The following is a 25,308-nucleotide window of genomic DNA, read 5'->3' as shown; positions in this document are numbered from 1 at the left end:
ACGCTTCTATCATTTGCAACATATCCATTCAATTGACACTGAAATCTTTCCAGATCTTTTCCTTTTCCTTTTATCATGAACACCTTATTTTGTATTACAGTATAGTTTTCTGGTTTTGTGCTTTCACATTTGTTTGGTTTTCGTTATGTAAGAAAACTCCCCTGTTAGTGATTTTTATTATTATTTTATTTCAGTTGAATGTATTTCAGAAGAAACGTACAGCACAATTTATTCATTTATTTAATTTTGCCCATCAACTTTGGTTAATGATCAGTGGCCACTCATCAACCTAGTGAGATCTGAGGGTTCTTGCAAATCTGCCTTCTTGACTGACATTTTGCTGAGCCAGATCAATATCTTCAGTACATATACTCTACACCAAGAGCCAAGGATTAGGTTTGAAAGCTTGGCTATTATGAAGACATATAACACAAGGCAGACATATTCCGAGATTGTGCAATGTCATTAGGTTACATACCTCTGTACTTTCACCAGTCTCCATTGTTTAGGAATTTCTAGGTGTTTGATGAGCCTAATGAAGAAATCCAGGATTTCCTCACTGCAGTTTTATCTGGGAAATGATTGGAGGTGAATAAAGCATGCGGGACAATTTGCACTCATCCAAGCTTCGTCTTTCCTTTCTGGCATGCATGCGTTTGGAAAAGGAAGGAAAATACTACCTATTTGGTGCCTGGGTGATGGCACTGCAGACGGGTTATCAGAAGAGATCTCCTGTCCGGGGGCATCCTCACGCGGAAAAAGAGGGAAGACAGAGAACAGGTCAGCCACACCCAACAAGCAATCCAATGGGGAGAAGTCTCAAGCAGGCGAAGCGTAGCAGGAGCAGAGTTGACTGCCGTGGAAGGGAAGCTGAAGCAGAACTGGAAGGGCTGTAGCTTAGCAGCAGAGCATCTGCTTTGCATGCAGAAGGTCCCGGGTTCAATCCCCAGCATCTGTGGTAGGGCTGGGAATGTTCCCTGTCAGAAACTCTGGGAGAGATGCTGCCGGACAATGTAGACAATACCGAGATAGATGGGCAAATGGTCTGACTCAGTATACTACAGCGTCCTATGTAACTGGGCACATGCCAGATGCCTTATGAGTCTAAGGCTGAAGGATCACATTGGCCCTGTTTGAGCTTAAAATACTCTAAGAGAAAATTGGGGGAGCCGATTCCTCTCCATCTCAGCCCATGGAACAGGCCTGAGTCAGTATCCTGCTAGGCAAGGGGAAATGCAGATATGCAAGGGTTGCAGCAGCAGGGCATGCCATAAACAATATTGCAGCATGAATGTGGGATGAAGGAAATGAACAATACTATTTAGGTCTATCTATTCGGAACAATCTAAGTCTATCCATCCTACGAGAAACTTTATTGTGGGTTGGTTATCTAATCCCCCTTAATAATAAACAAAGGAACAAAACACAGAAGCAACCAGAGACTATTCTCTGCTACCTTACTAACCAACACATGTCTGGATCTGGGGGAAGCTACAAGAATCAGCATCTAAGACTGAAAGCCATACTTACTTGGTAATCAGCCCCATGATATGCCATAAGGATGCCTATGACCCAACTATAAGGTTCCCTACCCTAAAGTGCTCAACAGATAATTAATAATGGTATCACCAGTCCTCTGCAGCATGGGTGCACATTGAGTTCTTAGAAGTATCTCCAGGCTGAGGGGAGCATGTAAGCGTGACCCAAATCCCTACTTCACTGGAGTGGTCGGACAACACCTTTTTATCAAACCTCGGTGCGGTAGGACCCAAATGAAGATGCTTGTGCCCTAAAACGGATCCTTGCTTTGTTAGTAATCTGGGATCTGACAGCCCATCCAACACCACTGGTGCCAATAAAGCTTTCCAGAGGGCAAGCTCAGGCTTCTTCTCAAGGTGACACTATAGAGAGAAAAGAGGGTCCCTGTGCGCACATCTGAGCCAGAGGCAGGCAAGATGCCCAGACAAGCATACTTCAAAGCTCATCTGTTTCTAATGGAGCCACAGCATCTCTAGCTAAACATTCTTCTTTTCTCTTCCCCCTCTATGGGGCAGGCAGGAATGTTAGTAAAAAACAACCCCACATATCAATAGTTTCTGGTTCTTAAAACATCCCTGTCCCATTTCAGTCCCATTTATTCTCATTAAGAGGGCATAGATAGCATAGCACACCCCATGGGACATATGAACTAGAGCTTTATGATGCTATTTCAACAAGCAGTAAGTAGCTTGCATGCAGTATAATGGAAGAGCCCTCTAAAGGGATGCCTATAAACAAAATGATTTAGGATTGTAACATATGGATTGGTTGGTTTGTGTTCACATCATGAATCTTATTGGGTCTACTAAGATTTGTTTTGCATAGGTAGGAAGACCTCTCAAGCACCCCAATTTGAAGCTAGTGTTTCTAAACTCTCCCTCATTAATTTTCAATGTCCCTGATTTATTTATGCTTTTTTAAAAAAACAGGAAACATGATGTTGTGTATTAGATCACATTGTTTAGAGACTTAGGATCTGTATCCCTCATTCAAAAGGGAAACTGGATGTGTGAGTGTGCACATGAAAAAAAGTTGGCATATAAATATATTGACTCAGCCTTGGGCTGCTACAGCAAAAAGCAACTTGGTGGTCCAGGCAAGAGAGGCAAAGCTTCCCAGCTCTTCTTTGCTCATCCCTCAAAACTAACTCACAATAACCAATGTGTGACACCCTTTCAGCAACGCGGAGTTGTGCAGGTACTCCTGGAACAGTGCCACATCACTTAGGATGTGATGCCAGAGGTTGGGGATGACTTCTCCTCTTTCCTGCAATGTCCCTTGCACGGATGGCATGTTTACATCACCTCTGGTCTCCCCACCTGCTCCCCCCAGATCTAGTGTAGCAGGGCAGAGAGCTGTTGCTGTTGCTCTAGTGCGAGGAGGCATCACTCACCATCAGGACAGAAGGAAGGTTTCTGTGACTAAGGGGCAAATGCTCAGGCTTTCCTTCCAAAGTGGGGCTGGCTGAAGAGGCACATGCATTTCAAATAATCAGCACCTGCTATACCTCCCCTGTTAGTTGAATCATGCAGGAATTCAGACCTGTGGCAACTCTGAGGAGCAGAGGCAGACCAAGTAGCTTTAGGCTGTGATATGAGCAAAATTGGATGTGCCACTCCTGCATACTGGAAAAATTCAGCCACTCGCTGGATAATAGGCATGAAACTGAGCCCCTGTGGCGTATTGGTTAGAGCAGCCATCCACAACCTGATGCCCTCCACATATTTCAGACTACAACGTCTGTGCTAACTGGGAGGGATGGGAGTTGCAGTTCAAAGCATCTGGAGAGCACCAGGTTGGGAAAGGCTAGGTTAGACTGCAGCACTTGGGTCAGGGAGATCTGGGTCCAGTCATCATCCTCATATGGGGGGGGAAAGCCATAATCTCTGAGGCCATCAAGAATGCCACCCCAAACTCATTGGGAGAAAGAGAAATATACATATGTAATGGATAAATATATGAATAAGGCACATTAGCAAACACCATTCCTTGTCCCGTGCAATGTTTTTTGTGGGGGTGGGTGAAACTAAGTTATTTAACAATCTAAAGAATTTTCCAAGGTCAAGGTTTCCCAAGAGTGTACAGCATGAGTACTTGTGTATTAAAAGGGAAGAAAATAATGTCCACTGGCAAAGCACCTCTCCTCCACCACCCAACAATGCCCTGTGCACAATCAACCATTTTAGAAATAAACAAGCAAATAAATATTAAAATCTTGTTTGGGGGAAAATGTATGGAAGAGGAGCAAAATAGTTTTCAACATTTCAAAATTAGGCAAAGGGTTCCTCCTCCCAGATGCCCAACGTGAGACTCCTACCCACAGCCTTTGAGTTGAGCTCAACTACCATTGTGGGTTTGATAAATGAGAACAGAAGGGCTCCTGCAGCTCTTCAGCATTTTTCCAGCTTCTACGCACAGCCTTCCCAGTAAATATGTCTGTCAACAAGACGTGCTTCCCTCTCAGATGCCGAGGCTCAGAAACAGCCTCAAAGTCCCTGCAAGCAAGCTTGAGGGACCACAGTCAAGCATCCGGAAATAATGTACTTTAGCTGCTGTGCTCTTCCCTTTTGGCCAGTCCTCCCTCTGCAACAACTCCTCAGTGCTATTAGTCAGAGGGCGTGAATATCTCTCCTAGGCAGCTTGGTGGGGACCACACGGAACTGCGTTTTTTAAAAAACAAAAAACCAGAAACTCCAACAACAGCTCAGTCTTGTGTCTAAAGACCACTGCAGATCAATCTTCCAGCATCACAGAAGACTTCTATGAAAGAACATCTTCCAAAGGAAAATGGGAAGTTGGTGATGGTATCCCTGAATGTGCTGCTCATTACTTCCTGTTGCAATACTTAGGGACAGACAGGAAACCTGTGGCCTTTCAGGTGTTACTGGACTCTGATACCCATCAGCCCCAACCAGCATGGCTCCTGGTCAGGGTTGCTGTGAGCTGTAGTCCAGCAACCTCAGGAGGGCTGCATTGCGTTTAAGGTTAATAACCTCCCCAGCCTCATGTCCCCCATCATCAGTATCGTGAGCATCATCATCAGCAATAACTATTCAATACATTTCACACATGTCAGCAGCGGTTACAATGGCCCTGAAAGGTAGTAGGTCCGTGTTATCATTCTCATATTGCATAGGTGTCAGACTGAGGGTAACAGAAGAATGGCTTGCCTAAATTCAAACCTGTTGAGCTGCAGTGAGATTTGAAGTGGATACTTCTAGGCTCATGTCCCAGTCCCTTAGAGACTTCACAACAAAGGAAAGTTGTCAAAATTAAAATAACCAAGTGGTGAAAGGAATGCTAGGATACCACGCTCTTGGAAAATAAGGGAATAAAGTCTTACAAAAGAGGTGTTCATGTGTTACATTCAACAAGTGTACAATCTGTGTATCTGTGCATTCAACAGTTGAGCTGTACACTCATCCAGTTATTTACACGTAATATTTGACAAGTATATGGTCTGTGTAACTTGCTCATACCTCTTCATTCAGTCGCCAGTCACCTGCCCACCTTTAAGGACCAAATTCACAGGGTCACAAGCACCACAGCCTAAGAGGGGCCTAAGGACCACTTCTGATACCAACACACAGCTAGAGCAGAGCAGCTTCCAGCTTCCAACCACACTTCTAGCTGCGCATTCAAGAACATCCTGCCCCCTCTGTGAGAACCTCAACCATTTACTGACCTTAAAGGTGTATTTCCTGCTGATGTTATCTGACGGCTGAACAGCTGCAACCCGAAAACTGAGAAGTGGGATGCTGCCCAAGATGCTTTCCTCCTTCTCGTCTGCATGAAGGAAGGTGGGAGATCAAAGAATTAGACACATACGGAGGCATCCCCTTCTCTCAGCCAACAAGCTAGAAATGCTGTCGCTGTGGAAGGTCTCACACAAATGGGCTCCTTCACAACCATCAGTGGGAAAGAAGAAGCCAAGGATTCACCTTACTGGCAAAATAAGAGCTGGAGCGTCAAGAACAACAATTGCCCCAAGTGGGCCTACACATCTACGTACCTGGGGAAAATGGCTCCTCTCCCTGTCACATCTGTGCCTGCTACTGTCTCTGTCTCAGGCTGGCAAGCACCCTCACACACATATCAGTTACGTTTACAGCTCACAATACTGTCTAGTTAATAATTCATCCCCACCTTCTAGATTCACTGCCAGAGAGGAGTTCAGGCAACAGGTTTCCGAGAACCAAAGGTTGTAAGGCAGATTTTATTTTTATATATAAATATAAAATCTACACACATATATACATACATACACACCCCCTATATATGTATGTATATATGAATGTACAGTAAGCCCACAACTTATGCACATTTAACTTGTGCACATTCAGCTTTGTGCGCATGACCAAACAAAACAAAACAAAATGAGAAAGGGGACAGAGTTCTGGGGAAAATGACTTTGACAATCCCACCCACCATTGAACCCAGTGTGTTCTGACTATATGTGATTTTGGTTTAGGTATGATCACTGGAACATAACCCCCATGTATGTTGCGGGTTTGTGACAGATGGGAAGCATGCAGCCCTCCAGAATATGTTGGACTACAATTCCCATCATCTCTGGCCATTGGGTTTTGCTGGCTGGAGATGATGGGAGTTGGAGTCCAACAAGTAGGGCAACAAATCCCCCATCCCTGAATACGCACACATACATACTGAAATTCAGAATTTCAGTGCATTTTCATCTTCAAATATTGGTATGTGTATGTATGTATGTATATACATACATACACATACCAATATTTGAAGATGAAAATGCACTGAAATTCTGAATTCTCATTAGGCATTTTTCAGTCATCCAAGGACTGAAATAAACCACACACCTCATGGACTGGAGGCCCTCGTCTCATAGGCACCTCACAAGCCTCTTTAGCCTTTTTTGTACCATTACAAGTCCAGTTCACTAAACTCTGGCCTGAAGGACCAGTGCCAGCCCTTTTTCAGAGGAAAGCATGATTGACAAAAGGGGGTGTGTGTGAATGTTAATGTCAGCACATATCCTCTGTGTAAGAAAGAACCAATGATCCAGGCCATCTGCTCCAGAGAAATATGGCAATAGCTGTCTGGCCTTCGAAGACATAATGAAACGTACATTCCCTTCCACAGTTTATCATCACACAGCTTGCATTAGAAGTTACCATAATGCAGAGAGGAGGAAAGAGAGGCATGTTTACTAACAAACATTTTCTGCCTCATGTGTAATCTTCTCCTAAAGCTGCAAAATGCCATGCTGATGCCAGATATATGGAAGGCTATACAACCAGGGACGGGATTTCTCAGTGCATTCTCAAATCAAGTCAGAGTTGCTGTATGAGTTAGCTTTAAGCGTCTACCAGAGATTCCCACCCATTTGTCCTTCTCTTCCAACAGTAAAATAAAACACTGAGAAGGGGCAGTCAGCCCTCAGATACCCCACAACATTATCTCTCTCTGTTTGCTAAGATTCATTTTGCGCTGAAATTTTCTGAGCAAATCGGGCAACCAGAGAAGAGGCAGAATGCTGGCAGTCTGCAGAACAATCAGAGAAGAAAAGGCAGAATGGGCAGAGATGTGGGTGGGAGGGAGAAAGAATCCTCCCCAAAGCTATGACTCACCCAGGGGGGTTGTGCCACTGTCACTGCAGTGTTTTAGGTGCACTCAAATAATGAGTCCCACTTCCTGGTAAACTACACTTTTTGGCCCTGAAAGAATGAATCTTTTTTCATGTGGAAGGTGACTTTGCCAGTATCACAGACACCCACTGGTTATTACCCATGACATCACTGTGAGACTTGTTGAAAGCTGCTTTTGTGTCTACTCATGCCAGTTTAAATGCCAGCATTTCTCCAGAGGCTGTATGCCATCTTCATCAGATGAACACATTGCTGATACAGGTCACTGGACTCCAACAGGAAAAGATCAGCCAAAGCATGGAGATGAACGCAAGCTCCTGACTAAATAAAGGTATAATTTATGGCTTTGCTTTCACACTGTTTTCAGCACTTGTGAGTTACTCAAAGTGCCTACACACCAGACCTTGGTTCTTCTACATACCTTTGTAGTAGAAAAGGCAGCGATCCACCAGCACAAACCAGCGCTTATTCCATTGCTTCACCCCAGAACTCGCCTGTAAAGAGATATTGAAAGCAAATCAAGGCCACAGCATTTACAGCACTGTATGCAATAAAGAGTTGTAGAAGTTTGAAAAGCTTCCCATGAAGAGATGGAACAGCTGGTGCTGAGCTCAGCAGAAGCAAGGTGTCACTGGAATTCTTAGGGGATTTCCAGATAAACAACCCAGAAGACCTCTGAAATCAAGTTGAGATCCTGACAAGGTGGATGACAGGATAGCAATGCCCAGTATTCTCAGTTACAAGTGCATGTGGTTGTTTGGATAAGATTCCAAGTGGAGTGGATACCAAATAGTTGTTTTCCATTGTGTCCTTGGCTGAGGAAAAGTTTGGGCTACATTAGGAACAGAGGAAGTTGTGGTGCTGGATATTTGATGGACTCCAACTCCCATCAGCCCCAGCTAGAATAGCCAATGTTCAGGGATGGTGGGAGTTGTGGTCCCCCAACTTCTGGAGGACCACTGGTTCTCCATCTTAGAGTTACATGAATGGATAGATGATGGTTGGGTACCCAATAACCTCTGCAATGTACCTGCTTGAAGAGCCAGCCACTCTTAGTCACTGCAGCGTTGGGATTCCTCTTCATGGAATTGGAGCGCTTCCCAAAAGCAATCCCTTTCCGAGAGGAGCGTGAGGCCTTTGGGAAATGAAAGAGAAAGGTTTAGGAAGGAAGGCTACTGATGGAGTGCACAGATTCCTCTGCGGAAATCACTCACAAAACCACAACCAATTCCAGGAGGAATAGCACAGGATAACATAGCGTATGTTAGGCTGAGGAATGCTGGGTGGAACACTGATTTCCTAACACATAGAAAAGGCCCATCATATAAGAAAGATGAAGCATTCAAACCATGGGAAACCTGTATTCCAGCCTCCAAAAATTGTTGGACTACATATCCCTGACCACAGGCCAGGCTGGCTGAAACTGATAGGATTTGGAATCCAACAATATCTGGAGGATATCAGATTCCTCATCCATGATTTAAACCAACCCACAGTGATGTTTCCACCCCAGACTGGGTAATATTTGTTGTTTATGCTGAGAAATTCCATTTCTCACAAGAGCTCCATGGATGATCATAAAGGCAGCCATTGTTTTTTAGGCTTCTTGTCACTTATAATCTGCTGTGCTTGCCATTTTATCTTTCATAATGCAAGGTCAGTAATGCTGTCCCCATTTTACAGATGAAGAAAATTAAGGCCCAAATAACTCGGGCATGTTGCTCAAGCAGAACATTGCCACAAAGGGTGGGGGGAGAGAACCAAGGTCTCCATGAGAGAACAAAGCATACCCTGCCATTTGGTCGTTCCTGAGGCAAGTCTGAAACCATGGTATGATTGGATGATTCACTGTTGACTGCTGCCGGCCGTTTGCTGCCTGATTTGCTTGACATGTCCAAGGCAGATCTGCAATTGAGAGACAAAAAGAGAAGCATAATATTCCAGCATATTTTGCTAGAAGGAAGAATTATGTTGCATTTGTACTGGTTTGTGGGTATGCTTTAATTTCTGCATTTTGCATTTTTAATATTCTATTTTTGCAGGTAAGCTGCCTAGGTAAAATTTGTTGATGCACGACTATATACAACAAGTAAATAAATATTTTCTATTATCTTTAGCACATAATGCCGTCTGGTTTATTTATATATAATGCTGTTATTTGCATACTCAAATAAAGTCATGAGTGCTGGTCTACAGTCACAATTCATTGAAATCAATGGAGCATCTTTACACCAGCTTCAACAATATCAGGAGCTACGTTGTACTATTCAGGGCTCTTCCACACTTCCACTTGCCCTGCTGCTTTCCCCCAGGGAAAACCCACTGTTGACTGCTGAATCAAAGCAAACATCAACTGAGCTTTCTACAGATGGATGTTTGCTCCAAATTAGTGCTAGAGAGAAGGTATTCTTTGGGAAAGTGGTGGAGGAAAGGCAACACACTTGGACTCACATCTAGAAAACATGGGGCAAGCAGAAAAATGTCTGGCTCAATGCTCTCTAGGCAAGGGACAAGCAGAAGTGTGGACAAGCCCTCAGCCTTCTCCAACCTGGTGCTGTCCAGATGTTTTGGACTATAGCTGGCTAGGGCTCATGGAAGCAGTATTCATAAACATCTGGAGGGCTGCAGGTTAGGGAAGACTGGCACAAATGCTTCTTCACATCTGTCAGAAGTTGCCTTGCAGCAAATCCTTGCCATTCTTTCTTGAGCTGTATCTCTGGGGCAAGAGGAATGCCATTTGCTCTCAGGTGGCACACTTAAGCCTTCTCGTCTCCTTCATGAACCTCCACTCTTGTGCTCAAAATGAGAGAGAGGACCTACCTTTGCAAGTCAAACTGGTTGTTCTCTTCTGGGATTTGGCCAGTCACTGGGTGAATAAAAGTGTTCCGTCTTTCATTATGGCTGGAAAAACACACAAGAGAGACGGGCTATGCATTAATTAGGTGGCTCAGGTTGAAGTACACTCCCCATGTTGGCTGAGGATTCGTTAGATACCACAGAATTAATAACCTGTCCAGACAATCCATCTTTCAGAATGATCACCCAGTATCTATAACTATTCAGCGGCAGTGGATTTACATGACCAGCGGCATCAGTTAATTCAATAAACTGCCCTTTATGCAGTAATTCAATGCATTTGCCACTTGATTTATAATCATTAATCAATTAATAATTTCTTATTAGTTGATTATTTCTACTGAATTTTGAATTATTAAGACTGTTGAAGTGACTTAAAGGGAAAGAGCCGCCACACAAGGTTTTCAAAAAGAAAAAGAAAACAATTCAAGGTATATAACTACATTAGTAGTAGTAGTAGTAACATCAGCAAAATAATAACAATATATCAACAGTGAAATGAATTGGGTATACAAATAATTACAACTGAGACTCAACATTATATGGCCACAGGATTGAGTATATTCAATCCTGAGTTTGGGGGTGGGGTTGCCCCCTTAAATTTTATACTACCATCTCATTTTCCAGTGGTACCAATTTGGCTCCATTTCTGTCGGCACGCACCACCTGATTTCACTATTAGAGGGAGTGCCAGTGTGCAAGGAGACCCTTTGCTTTTAAGTTCTGGCCTTTTTATTGCTACACCTGGCCCGGTGATCAATTGTGATACTATAAACGTCTCTACTTTCACTGCAGGTATAGAAATATGTTTATGTTTTCCCCTTGCTCATATCAGAGAAGGAAATTGCAATCTGCCTTTGAGCCTAACTTACAGAATCTACAAAAGCTTTACCCCGTCATTGCTGTCTCAAATGTGCTTATAGCCTACAGAATGCTTCCAATGAATCAACCATCAACACGTAATAGCACGTACAGTTCAATGTAAGTGCTCATTTTGGGGAGCTATGCTATCACAGCAGCCAGGCTTCTTATTGTCAACTTCTGTGGAGGCATATCTCACCCTGCACGGAGTTTTTTCCATACAGATCTGACACCGCCTGGAATAAACAGCATCTGTATTGATGGCTTTAATGAAAAGGAAGCAGCATACATAATACACCAATGAAAGACTTGCGCAGACACCAGGAAACAAACTGTGAGCTCAGCAACCTGTGAATTTCACCCTGCCACTCAAAAGAAAGCCTTTCTCATGGTCCCAGCTCTCTCTGTCAGTTATTCAACCACACACACACAAATACACACACCAACCACAATAATTAAAGTCTCCACAAACAGCAACTGTGATTCAGTTTGAAATATTATCATTGCACACCTGAGGCCCAAAGCATATTACAGTGGAGGGAGAATATTAATACAGTCCTTTTCATGCACCCTCCTAAATGAGACATCAAGAGCTACGCAGCCTAGTTGTTTTTTCTGTTCAAGGGCTAAAATGGCCACTGTCTGCTGGCAGAAATCTGGAAAGAGTGCTTTGTAGCCTTCACCAAGCCTTTTGCCAGTGAAACATTTTGAGAATTCGACTGTTTGAACACTGCAAACTCTGGCCAAATGCCACTGATTTAAACCATATGCTAAAGAAGATAGGAACTCACTCTACAGGTTTGGGGCTAGTTGCTGCCAGATCAAGACTAGCCCTGTAGTGTAAACGTTGCTGCTGATAGGAATGAAAGAAATGTCTCCATCCATTTTTCATGTCTCCCAGTGAGCAACTGCAATGGTAAAATTCAAAAATGCCCCACCTCCACCATGATCCGCTGACAAACAAGTACCTCAATATATATATATATATTAAGTGGCACCTCTGTGTCATTTATGAAAGTGCCATGGACCTGCACTTCACAAATACATTGGTACAGAAAGCTGTCACTCCACTGGTGCTAAAGAATGAGAGAGAATTTAGCGAAAGGATGATGCCATTCAGAGGACTAACTAGTTAAACCTAAGAGATCATTTTCACATTGCGCAAAGCAGAGGTGGGACAATTTTGGACAAGACCACTTTAGAATGCAGGTAGGAGGAAATCTTATTTTTTAATGTTCCTCTAATGAACCCGTGTCTGTGCATCAGATTCACACCAGAAAGAAAGGCTGAGGATACCCTTATTTCTGCTAAGTTTACCACATTCAGGGAAGATACAGACAGACACACTGTATCTGGGAGTGGGGAAGAACAGAGACAGAGACCCCACATGGAACAACAGATCTATCCAACAAGACCTACCCCATAAGCATTTAGTGCTTTTCCAAATAACACTGCAGTGTACTGGCTCAAAAAAAAAATTATTAAATTACAGAAGCCAAAACAAATCGAGGCAGCAGCACTCTGTGATGTGCTTTTCCAGACACAGATTTTAATTAGAACTTATTCTGTTATCTTGGCCTGCTGGGCATTGTTACTTCTCTGGGCCTGTTTACAAAAACAAAACAAAAAACCAACGGTTTTCATTCCACCCCACCTTGAGGGAGGTTGTCTAAGGCCGTGTGTGTGTGTGCGTTTATGCCCTGATCTCATGAACTGAGTGTGCACATGATGAACCTGTTGTGTGAACTGCATAAGAACAAATCACAAGTTTGGCTGCACGTGAGGAATTCCACACAATTTGTCCCTTGCACAAAGGAAGCCTTTCCTCCTCACCCGCTGCAACTTCTTTCTGTGCATCCTCTGAGCTTTTAAATGGCCAGGCATCATCTTGGGGCAAAGAGTTGGCAAGAAGAGCACTGAATAAAGTTTATTGCAAAGCAAGGAGCTAAACCACACAAGGACAGCAAAGAAATTTAGGGCCACTTGACAATTTGGAACCTAGACATGGTTATCAGTGAGGCATGAGTGAACATGAGTGTGGAGTGTGTGCATAAATAACAGAAGACTCAGTGACACAATGGCCAGCTTACTCAGGTTGGGCTGCCATATTCTCTTTACACCCCCAGAATTACTCTGGAGTCTGACCCTTTCCCCAGGATGAACAACTTGGCAGGCTGAATATCACTTGGCCAGCAGCTGCCCCTCCCAATCACCTTCATGGCAGCACTTCATCACTAGTTTCTAAAACAAATCCTTCCTTGTGAGGTTATGAAGGCTTTACAATATATTCCAACTACAGAAGTCTAGTCCTTAAAATCAGGAAATGATTTTCACATTTTAAAGCCAAACTTGCCATTCCTGCTAAACCTGAATCTACTTTCACTGAATTGTTTTTCTTAATTTGATAACATCCTTTCTAGGAAATGTTTATGGAGTGGCAAGTTCAACCACAGCACCCCCCACCCTTTCCCCAAAGCCAGTTGTGGGTAGGGTTATAAAATCCAAGATCAACATAAAACAGAGTAGGTTCTGCCAATCTCAGCAAAGCTTCCGAACCACTTGCAACTTATGAAAGGGGTTAACTTCCATGTGCTAAAGGAATGCTGAAGGCTAATGGCATTTCTCTAATAATTGGGTTGGCTTTAAAAAAACAAAACTGAACATGGGGGTGCATGCAAGCAGTAAAGCAGAGCAGGGCTAGTCTTTAAGCATTATCAGTTCCAACACACACCCATACCCTTTGAGCTCCCTGCCCCTTAACTCATTTTCACAAGCCAGCTGCAAAACTCAGACTCTAGTTCATTATATCAGACATGCACAAGACCAGTTAGCTCATAGGAGAAAGATGCTTTGAGGGTGAAGCATCCATAAGCCGAAGTGGGGGAGGGCAGAGACCATGGCAATCAAGGCGATCCTGCTGGCTTCAAGGAGCTTTGGACTAAGACCACAGAAATTTCCTGGAGCAGATTAAACGCAGGTGCTGGGTAACAAGCTGTAACTGGCACACCTTGCTTTGATCCGAATGATACTATCTAGAGTATGAAATGAGACCATGAATAGCATTACATAACAAAACAGCAGGAGTTGTAAGGAAAAGTGCATAGGAGGCCATTCCTTACTCAGATCCTGATACAGGAACTACCTATTAAAAGAAACAAGAGGAGACCATCATGGAATTGAGAGATGAGGCAGGAGGTAGATTTAAAAAGAAGACGAAGAAGAAGAAGAGTTTGGATTTGATATCCCACTTTATCACTACCTGAAGGAGTCTCAAAGCAGCTAACATCCTCCTTTCCCTTCCTCCCCACAACAAACACTCTGTGAGGTGAGTGGGACTGAGAGACTTCAGAGAAGTGTGACTAGCCCAAGGTCACCCAGCAGCTGCAAGTGGAGGAGCGGAGAAGCGAACCCGGTTCACCAGATTACGAGTCCACTGCTCTTAACCACTACACCACACTGGCTCCCTTTTGCTGACCCCAATTTCAGTGCCTGTCTCCTTCTCCCATTCTCACCTAATTTTTCTCCACAGTCCTCTGCCTCCCAATCACCCACTCTGAGAACATAATAAGAGCCTGCTGGGTCAGGCTAACAACCAATCTAGCCCAGCATCCTGTTCTCATAGTGGCCAACCAGATGCCTGTGGAGAAACCCACAAGCAGGGCCCAAGCACAAGAGCACTCTCCCCTCCGCATCTTCTTCCAAAGCACATTTTCTCCATCACCAAAATAGCAAACCTGTTTCCTCCCTACTCACCCCTCAAAACAGTTCCCTCCTCCCTTTACTTCCACTGGCATTTTGGGATAGTGGATCTCAACTCTTTAAAGGCACCCTCTTCTACCCTTTCTTGGTCTCCCTCTCCTCTGCCAATTGGTATGCATGCCTCAGCATCCGCATGCAGACAACAAGGCTTGTAAATTGACAGAAAATGTAATGCACTGGTTTAAAACAATGCAAAGTGGACTTCCGGAGGCGGCGCGAACGGTAATGGCTGCCCTTTCCTAACCGGGAGAGGGAAGCTACGCTGGAAAAGGGTCGTCCGCTACGGCGAAGCGGAGACCCGTTCTGGAAAACCGCAGGCAGCGGAAGCCTGCGGTCTCGGGACCCGGCGGGCGCCAGGAGCTACCCCCGAAACGTTGAGGGAACCCCGTAAGGGGCTCCGGATCGCAGAGGGGGTAGCGGCGCTGTGGGTCTATGCGCATTCAGCGGAGCGAAGCCGCGCTGCCGTTGCCGGTGAGCGCCGACCTTTCTTCCTTCAACACAAGATTCTAAAACGCAACAACCCGTGAGTAATTGAGGACTTTACTTAATTTCGGGACTAAAAATATTGAAAATAAGCTGAAAGCGGAGAGACGAGGAAAAGGAAGTCCGTCCTCCGCAGCCATTGACTTTTAAAGCAAAGAGCAGGAGGAGTGGAGGCACAGAGAGAACTTTTGACAGCTCAGATTGAGCACCCGCAGAAATTACTTTTCCCTTTAAAGACTGTAAGCAATTGATTTTTGGACTTTTATTAGGACTTATATACTCCTTTCTTTGTGGATTACAATTCTGTTTAAGAAGCCCAGGTGTCAGAACTGCCTGAGCAGTAGAACTGTCAGACTGCAAATTTGGATACATTCTATTTAAACTTTGAGACAGTCTGAGGGAGTTCAGAATGGTTACGTTCTTGCATTTTGGAACTCCAGTAAGCACAACTTGAAATATTGTGGCAAACCTAAAACCAACTCTGCTAAAACTACTTTTGTGAAGATCCCTAAGTATTGGTTCAGATTTCGTATGTGGAATGGACTCTTCTTCCTAGGACATTTTATGCTCCCCCTAGAGGATTGAGGATTTACAACAAAAACATTGTTTTACTTTCTATTTCCCGGCCCTCTGTTTGATTGCTACCACCTGGGCCGTAGTTTTCCCATGGGAACAACTCAGCTTGACCTTGACTGCTAGATAACTTTGGAATGAGTGGCGCAAAAAGAAAGGGATTAAGGACCAGACAAACAACTCTGACAACCGTAACTGCAGCCTCACAAGCACGCAGATCATCTGTGCCCACTTTGCCCTCGGAGGAAAAAGCTACCTCCCTGTCACAGGCAGGGGAGGAAGAAACTGAGGATTTACAACTAGAAGAGATGGCCTCAGGAGGATCTGGTTCTGTATTAGAGAGAATTCTTGAGAAATTGGAGTCTTTGGAGAGGAAAGTTGATCAACAAACTGCGAAAATTGACCTTAATACAGAAACTTTAAACAAATTATCTGGGCAAGTTGCACAGAATGCACAAGCAATCGGACAACTGAAGGAGGCTGCAGGTGAAAATCAGAAACTGGCCGAAGAGACCAGTCAAAGAGTGGGAGAGTTGGAAAAAGAAGTAAGGCCGCTCAGTAAGCAGGTTGGGGAACACCAGACCTATCTCTCCATGTTGGAACTTCGGAACAGGGAGATTAATTTAAGGATAAGATCGATACCAGAAGTGGAAGAAGGCAATCTAGCTGAGTTTCTGACCAAAGAATTCTCCAAGTTCTGGGGTCTAGAGGAGGAAGACTTTAAAATTGTGTCAGCCTTCAGACTTGGAAGACTCACAAAGAGAGAAAGGCCCAGAGACTGTTTGATTACGTTGAGATCAAAGGAGGAAAGGGACAAGATTTTGGGCCTGCACTACGGAAGCTCCTTGAACATTTCGGACAAAAGAATTGAGATTTTTAAGGACATTCCTAAACAGCTGTTGGATCTTAGATCTGAATATTTGGACTTAGTAAAATTGCTGAGAAGCAACTCAATCATCTTTAGGTGGGACTTTCCCCAAGGACTATCTTTTACCTTTAGAGGGAAGAAGATTAAAATTAGAACTTTGGAAGATAGGGATAAGTTTTTGACTGCCTACGGAGAGGACCTTCATAAAGGACTTGAACTACCCTCAGGGCCTGAACCACCACAGGTGCCTGTACCTCAGAACCCTGAAGACTCACAGAACAAAATACCATCCCAAGGAAACTAAACAGATCTATCCAGGATGTCTCTGCAACTTTTAAGTTGGAATATAAATGGCTGCAACAGTCCGGAAAAAAGGAAGAAAATCTTTCACATATTAAAAAAGGAGCAATTAGACATTACTTGTTTACAAGAAACACATGTGACTAGGCTCCACAGAAAAATATTGGTAAATAAAAGGTTAGGCCAAGAATTTATATCTTCGGACTTAGTTAAGAAGAGAGGAGTGGTGATATATGCAAAGGAGAGCCTCTCACCAAAATTTTTATTTAAAGATGAACATGGAAGAATTTTGGCAATTGAAATACAGCACCAAGGAGAGAAAATTTTGATATTAGGAATCTACGCTCCAAATGAAGGGAAATCAGAATTCTACAAGAAGTTGCATGAGATTATGCTGGACTATCTGGACTATGATAACATCATTATGATGGGAGATATGAATGGGATCGTTTCTACAAATATGGATAGGTCACAAAGCCAAAAGGTTATTAAAGAAGGCAGACTACCAAAGACTTTTTTTGAAATGACAGACAACATGGACTGGATTGATATATGGAGGACAAAGAACCCCTTAGGGAAAGAAGGAACATTTTTCTCTGAAGCCCAACTGACTTGGACAAGAATTGACCAAATATGGATTTCTAGAGGTCTGGCTCCTAAGGTGAAGAAAGTGGAAATCTGCCCAAAGACCTGCTCCGATCATAACGCGTTGAAAATGGACATGACATTATTACCAACCGGCTCCTTTAGATGGAAGATGAATGACAACTTGTTTAGAGATCAGGAGATTATCAAGAAGGCCAAAAAAACAATAAAGGACTATTTTGAGATAAATTTGAACACTGCTGTGGAAAAAAGAACAATCTGGGACGCAAGCAAAGCTGTGATGAGAGGGTTCTTGATACAACAGAACGCCATAAAGAAAAGACTACAAAATGAGAAAAAGGACAAGATTTTGGGGAAAATTAAAGAGTTAGAGAAGAAACTAAGAGTAAACCCGAAGTCACAGCCGATTTTGAGAGAAATTAAACTTCATCAGGCACAATATTCCAAACTGATAAATCAGGAAATAGAATGGAAGATTAAATCAATGAAACAAAAAACATTTGAATCGGCTAATAAATGTGGGAAACTGCTGGCTTGGCAGTTGAAGAAGAGACAAAAGCTGAACATAGTAACAAATTTGGAAATAGAAGGAAGGAATATTCAGAACCCGGTGGAAATTAGAAAATGTTTCCAGAAATATTTTAAGAAATTATACACTCAAGGGCCACAAAAGGAGGAAGAGATTGCAAAATTTTTGGAGAAAAATGGACTTAAAAAACTATCACAAGAAAATAGATCACTCCTGAATAGTAAAATAACACGACTAGAGATAGAACAGGCCATTCAGAATATGAAGTTGGGCAAGTCTCCAGGGCCAGATGGCTTGACCTCCAAGTACTATAAGACATTAAGTGACTATTTGATTCAACCACTGATGGAGGTCAGCAATGAAATTATGGAGGGAAAGAAGGCGCCTGAATCGTGGAAGGAAGCTTTCATCACATTGATACCAAAATCAGAAACTGAAAAGACACAACTTAAGAACTACCGTCCCATTTCCCTTTTAAATGTGGATTACAAAATATTTGCTGACGTCTTGGCAGGTAGACTCAAAAGAGTTTTAAATGAGATAATTCATAAAGACCAGGCAGGCTTTCTCCCAGGAAGACATTTATTTGCTAATACAAGGAACATTATTGACATTTTGGAACTTTTGCAAACAAATATTAACACTAAAGCAGTTCTAATTTTTATAGACGCGGAGAAGGCCTTCGATAACATTTCTTGGAAATTTATGAAGGGGAATTTAAAAGAAATGGGAGTGGGGCGGGGTTTTGAAAATGGGATTGACGCGATTTATTCAGAACAAAAGGCAAAACTGATAGTCAACAATGTGGTTACAGAAGAGTTTAAGATTGAAAAAGGGACACGACAAGGCTGCCCGATTTCCCCCTTGTTGTTTATTTCTGTCCTGGAGGTGCTCTTGAACTTGATTAGAGGGGACCGGTTGGTGCAAGGGATTCAGATCGGAGTGAAACAATATAAACTTAAAGCTTTTGCAGATGACCTTGTTTTGACATTGCAAGAGCCAGAATCTAGTACAAAAAGAGTGTTACAATTGATTCAGGACTTTGGTCAGGTAGCGGGCTTTAAACTAAACAAACAGAAAACTAAGGTGTTGGGAAAAAATTTGACAGATGCAGAGTCAGAACGGTTTCAGAGAGAAACAGAACTAACTGTGGTTAAAAAAGTAAAGTACCTAGGGGTAAACATAACAGCAAAAAATCTGAGTCTATTTAAGGATAATTATGAAAAATGTTGGTCTGAAATTAAGAGAGACTTGGACAGTTGGTCAAAATTGAAGCTTTCTTTGTTAGGCCGAATTGCTGCTATTAAGATGAATGTATTGCCTAAGATGTTGTTTTTGTTTCAAACATTGCAAATTGTGGATAAGACGGAGTGCTTCAGGAAGTGGCAGAGAGATATTTCTAAATTTGTCTGGCAGGGCAAAAAGCCCAGAATTAAGTTTAAGATATTAACTGACGCGAAAGAAAGAGGGGGCTTTGCCCTGCCAGACTTAAGGTTGTACTACGAAGCCGCAGCTTTCTGCTGGCTAAAAGACTGGCTACTTCTAGAGGACACTGATGTGTTAGATTTAGAAGGTTTTAACAATGCATTTGGCTGGCATGCATACTTATGGTATGACAAAGTTAAGATCAATAAGGCCTTTAAGAACCATATTGTCAGGAAAGCAGTGTTTAATGTCTGGACAAAATACAAAGACCTATTGGAAAATAAAACTCCAAGATGGTTATCACCTCTGGAGGCTAAGGCCCGAAAAAGACCCAATATGGAGGCCAAATGGCCGAAATATTGGGAAATAATAGAGAAAGAGGGCAACAATTGGAAATTGCAGAGTTTGGAAAAAATGAAAGACAAAGTGCGAGACTGGTTACATTACGCTCAGATTCAAGAAATTTTTAAAAAGGATAAAAAGCTAGGATTCCAGGTGGAGAAATCGAAGCTGGAAACAGAATTGTTAGAACCTAAGACTAAAGTACTCTCAAGAATGTATAACTTGCTGTTGAAATGGAATACACAAGATGAAATGGTTAAGTCGGCCATGATAAAGTGGGCACAGGATATTGGGCATAATATTATGTTTGAGGATTGGGAAAGGTTGTGGACCACGGGGATGAACTTCACGGCATGTAATGCTCTGAAGGAAAATGTAATGAAAATGATATATAGGTGGTACATGACCCCAGTTAAACTAGCCAAAATATGCCATGTGCCAGACAACAAATGTTGGAAATGTAAGGAAAATGAAGGAACATTCTTTCACCTCTGGTGGACTTGTCCCAGGGTGAAGGTCTTCTGGGAAATGATATATAATGAGCTGAAAAAGGTATTTAAGTATACCTTCCTTAAGAAACCAGAGGCCTTCCTCCTGGGCATTGTCGGCCAGATGGTGCCAAAGAAGGATCGAACATTCTTTTTGTACGCAACAGCAGCAGCAAGGATACTTATCGCCAAGAAGTGGAAAACTCAAGATCTACCCACTCTGGAAGAATGGCAGATGCAGCTGATGGACTATATGCAACTGGCTGAGATGACTGGCAGAATTCGAGACCTGGGAGAAGAGAGGGTTGAAGAAGATTGGAGGAAATTTAAGACTTATTTACAAAAATATTGTGATTTGGTGGAAAGTTAAGTAGGATGTTTGATCATAAATAATAGGCCACCACAAAATCGGATCGAAATGGGATGTAAAGTGAGATTAAGAGAAATTAATTTACAGAGGATTATATTTAAATAAGTGGTTATAAAATTTGCAAATTAGATGATAAATTGCTGGGAAAAATTTATGATGATGAAAATGGCAGCGGGAGATGTGAGGAAGTCCAAAGAAGTCATGAAACTCTGTTGAGATAAAAGAAAGGTTGTTTATCTTTGTACTTTATTTTGTAAAAACCCCTAATAAAAATTTATTAAAAAAAAAAAAATAAAACAATGCAAAGTGATCAACCATCTCAGGAAAACAGCTGTTGGGGAATATCCCACAGATGAACTGCCAGAGGCCATGCTTTCTCTGCTCGCCACCTTGGGATTATCTCCCTGCTGATGTCTTTGGTCACCCACGACCCCCCCCCCCCCGAAGCTCCCTAGTCTCCTGGCATTTTGTAGCCAATATAGTTCTTCATTACTGAAGCGAACACTTCAGAACCAAAGAGCTACAATTTTGACTAGTTGATTATGGTGGATTATACACCTCCTTGCAGCATTATTTCAGCCTTAAATTGGCTTCTGACCAGTGCTGGAACAACACTACCTGCCTGCTGACTGGCTTCTGTCCAGGGTCCTGACGATTTTCTTCCTATTCTCTCTTGCACTGTGTGTTCACGACGATTACTGCTGCCTCCTGCCTGCTGAGCCATGATCTTGCCTATTTATTTTTTAATTTATTTATTGCACATAAATACTCTCCGCAGGCTTATTTCACCTCTGTGGGATTTATCCTCAAACAGGAAGCATCCTTCAGGACAGCACATATATCTGAACTTGGTTCTATATAGTGTGTGTCCAGATTGCCCTCACCCCTTCCTGAAATCTGAAGCAGTGCCCCTGCACAACTGCACTACCATGTACAACTCAGTAATATTTAAGGTGCTCTTCCACTATTAAAGTAATAGCCTGATGAACCATTAGAATAATCCAATATTGCACTAATTGTCTATGATTTGGGATTATCTTGGCATTTATTTGTGGTGGTATGAAACATAATGAAGAATCAAGACAGATGATGCTCTTGTAATTTTGTAGTGCACCTAGAATGCAAACCCCAAGAGGGACCGTGTTGTTGACCTCATCAGCTGAGACTTATCCTTGGAAGCTAAAGTGACCCTGATGGCAAATATCAGATGTCCCCAAATGAGGGCACCTTCAAATGAAGTATTCATGACACAGAAGTAGCATGGCAATATCTTCCAAGGGTAAATTTACCATGTCAAAACGCAGTAAGATAAATTCGATTGCAAGGCACAGGACAATATGAAAATCCTAGGATGGGGTGAGGTGAAAGATACTTGTGAGCTTAACCCTGCAGGAAGTGTGGAGAGCAGTCACAGATGGGGTTCAAGAGCTCATAAAGGTGGAATTGTGGAGATCTGGGGCTCTTCTGCAGATTCTGCCAGAAGATTCATGTGGCCTATTTCAAACCTGGCAGGTGTGTGGTGGATGTTTTCAGTTTTGCATGTAGCAAACAGGTAAGGGAAGAGAATATCATCTTTCAATAATTTCACAGCGGTGCCAATTGCAATAAACATTGAGATCTACAAAAGTTGGTTTCTCATCTATATATCATTTCTAATTTTAACAAATGCCTTTTTGGGAGAGCAGAGCAATTGCCCTGGGCTGCATCCTCTGAGAAGGGCACATTAAGCATTGTTGAACAGTGAACTCCAGTTGGGAGGCAGCGTAACAATGACACAGGGTACGATGAGGAAGAAGAGGTAACTCAACTGAATATTCTGCTTCCTGGACTTCTCAGGGTTCTAATATGTGGCTGGGTTTACCTCTGGTATGCCACAAGAAAATGCAACCCACCACCTGTTAATTCAAGATAAATTTCCATCACAATTGTCAGGATGCCCACATCTCCATTTTACTTTCAGGAATTGAAGCCCAAAGCAGCATGAAGCAACTTTCTCCAAGGCTACTATGATGGTCTATTTTGAGGTCTTCCATTTCCCAGCCCAGCATCTAAATTAAAGTCTTGTGCTTTATCTATTTCTACAGGTATATGACCCCCCCAACTTTCTGGTTCCTTTGCCTAGTAGAGATAGGTCTAGGCTAGGCTATCCAAATGGTTCATCACCTTGCACAATGTCAACATGCAAGCTAAGAATATATTGCAATTGTGTTTTGAGTAGGATAAATAAGCCTTGTCACTAAACCGAAGTTCCGAAAGTACACAGAGTTTCAGTAGAAAGCATGAAATCACATCAACTAAGTTTTTTTAAATAAAAAATAGCCAGTACATAATTCCATTTCATGTTTTGTTCCCACCAATTTACTTGAGAATTTTTTAGTAGTTCACATCTCAAATAAATAATGTTGCATTTAAATTGAGAAAATAAAGGAACAAAAGTCCCCAAAACAGATTTTTTTAAAAATAATAATGGGGTGGGGGGAGATGATACTGTTATGTTTATGCTAGTGCACTTGGAAAAATGAGTTACAGCATAGCTAGTGACCATGTAAGGATGGCAATGAGACATACAAGAGGCAGAGTCTCGCTTCCTAACTACAGAGACAAGCCAGAATGATGGGGGTGTTTCATATGAGAAGACAGGCATAAACTTTTGACTTGGACAACATCAGTCCATACCCAGCACCAAATTCAGAGGGAGAACTAGTGTTTGTACCTGTTAGCACTGTGTTCTGCAACAATGTCAGATCAGAAACTCTTGCTTGAACCCATCACCATTCCTAATTAACAACAAAGTACCTACAATTGTGTTTGCCCACATCCATTATTTGTTCCCCTTGCTTTTACCGTCCTGCATCTCCCTTGTGACTTTCCCCATTATTAAAACTTTAGAGTGTGAGGTCCTCAGGGCAGGGGCCTGTCTTTTTTATTCACTTGTAAAGAGCCAGGTATGGGACGCGGGTGGCGCTGTGGGTTAAAGCCTCAGCACCTAGGGCTTGCCGATCGAAAGGTCGGCGGTTCGAATCCCCGCAGCGGAGTGCGCTCCCGTTGCTCGGTCCCAGCGCCTGCCAACCTAGCAGTTCGAAAGCACCCCCGGGTGCAAGTAGATAAATAGGGACCGCTTACTAGCGGGAAGGTAAACGGCGTTTCCGTGTGCAGCTCTGGCTCGCCAGAGCAGCGATGTCACGCTGGCCATGTGACCCGGAAGTGTCTTCGGACAGCGCTGGCCCCTGGCCTCTTGAGTGAGATGGGCGCACAACCCCAGAGTCTGGCAAGACTGGCCCGTACGGGCAGGGGTACCTTTACCTTTACCTTTAAAGAGCCAGGTATCTTGAAGGTACTGTACTATATTATTACTACTACTGTTATGTATGAGGGCTATTGCATGCATTATAATATTTCTTAGCTTTGGTGTAAATTTACCTGATCGTTATTCTTTCTTGGCACTCTACCTTCAAGTACTGTTTCATTTCTAAACTGGAACACGGTAGCAAGAGACTCAGTTTGAGCACACATTACAAAGCCATGTGAAAAGTAACTTTCCTGGAGCTGCCGAAACCACCCAGAGTGTTATTCATGGACAGGTATAGCCTGTGGGACTTTTTATAGCCATTGCACTGTTTTGCTTCCAGCCTTTATTCAGAAGGGTTCTTTAATCAGTTCAGCCAGAAGCAGGTTTGCCTTTTATTCTCAGGCTCCCTCCTCCCCCCTTCAGAATCCTTTGTAGTTGTGTGTGGCTTCTGCACCTCCTGCTGGCACTCGTCCAACCACCTCCTTCTCCACCCCACCCCCAGTTCCAGCTTTCAGGGTTCAGCACTAACGCCACCGAGCTAACTTCCCCAGAACCGCCTTAAATATTCCCTCCCCAGCAGCTGCCTCTTCTGGTCCTATTCCACAAACTCCTGAGTTAAGCATCTGCTACCCCAGCACTGCAATGCAGCAGTCACTGACCAAAATGAAGTTCCCAATGAGCCATTCTTTGAAACATATGAGCCCCCAGAGCAAGAATGACAAGGCCGCGACCCCGCTGCCTCCGCTCTACAGCCTTGCAGCATCTCCTGGAAAATCCTACCTGACCCGACGGTCCGCTCGGAACTTGAGCATGGTGGCAAAGTCTCAGCTGCGATCCCTGCCTGCAACCATGTCCCTGGAAGGTGGGTGAAAGGTAAGTCTTCCCGGAGCACAGCCGGTTCCCCTGTGCCCTTAGGAAATGTGCCATAACGGAAAGTCCTGTGCCGGCAAGGATAGGGATGTGGTGGTCCAGTATGCTTCCCCCATCTTTAAACTTCTCTACTCTCCTTGAGTTCAGGGAAGACAGCAGCTGCTTTCTGTCTTTCTGTTCTGATTTCTGGGCAGGCAAGAGAGAGGGAGAGGGAGAGAGAGGGAGAGGGAGAGATCTGCTGCCTCTCCCTCTCTCAGGCACCAGGGTCTATCTAACCTAGTCCAGCCTCATCATTCAAACAATGCTCTCAGCCTCACATGCAGCAATAGCAGCAGCCAGCAGGCATTGCAAAGGAGTGGGGGGGTGGAGAGAGAGAGAGATTTCAAGCTCAGTTCCCCCAAGGAGAGAAAGGTGAAGGCTATACGGACACCGGCATGTGTCCAAATACACACACACACAGCAGGTGCAGCAGGAGACAGCTTGTGCTTTAACCTGATCAGAGTATTTTAGGAAGAAGGGCTTTTTG

The 25,308-nt window shown here is 43.3% G+C and overlaps 1 protein-coding gene across 40 annotated transcripts in view; it reads right to left on the bottom strand.

Annotated features, from left to right (window-relative positions):
- Positions 1-25,308, bottom strand: part of PLEKHA6 (pleckstrin homology domain containing A6) — a 199,170-nt gene that overhangs the window by 55,227 nt on the left and 118,635 nt on the right. For 36 of the 40 annotated variants that reach the window (XM_083745662.1, XM_083745666.1, XM_083745697.1 and 33 more), the window contains 5 exons: positions 9,984-10,064; positions 8,954-9,068; positions 8,194-8,298; positions 7,585-7,657; positions 5,225-5,325 (listed from right to left, as the gene is read on the bottom strand). In XM_083745662.1, coding sequence (XP_083601788.1) covers positions 5,225-5,325; positions 7,585-7,657; positions 8,194-8,298; positions 8,954-9,068; positions 9,984-10,064 — 475 coding nt within the window. The other 4 variants (XM_083745693.1, XM_083745696.1, XM_083745699.1 and 1 more) reach the window with 3 other exon arrangements.

The sequence above is a fragment of the Podarcis gaigeae genome (genome assembly GCF_964106915.1).
Source record: "Podarcis gaigeae genome assembly, chromosome: 6".
Classification (NCBI taxonomy): Eukaryota; Metazoa; Chordata; class Lepidosauria; order Squamata; family Lacertidae; genus Podarcis; species Podarcis gaigeae.
This window is presented reverse-complemented; position numbering and strand designations above follow the sequence as displayed.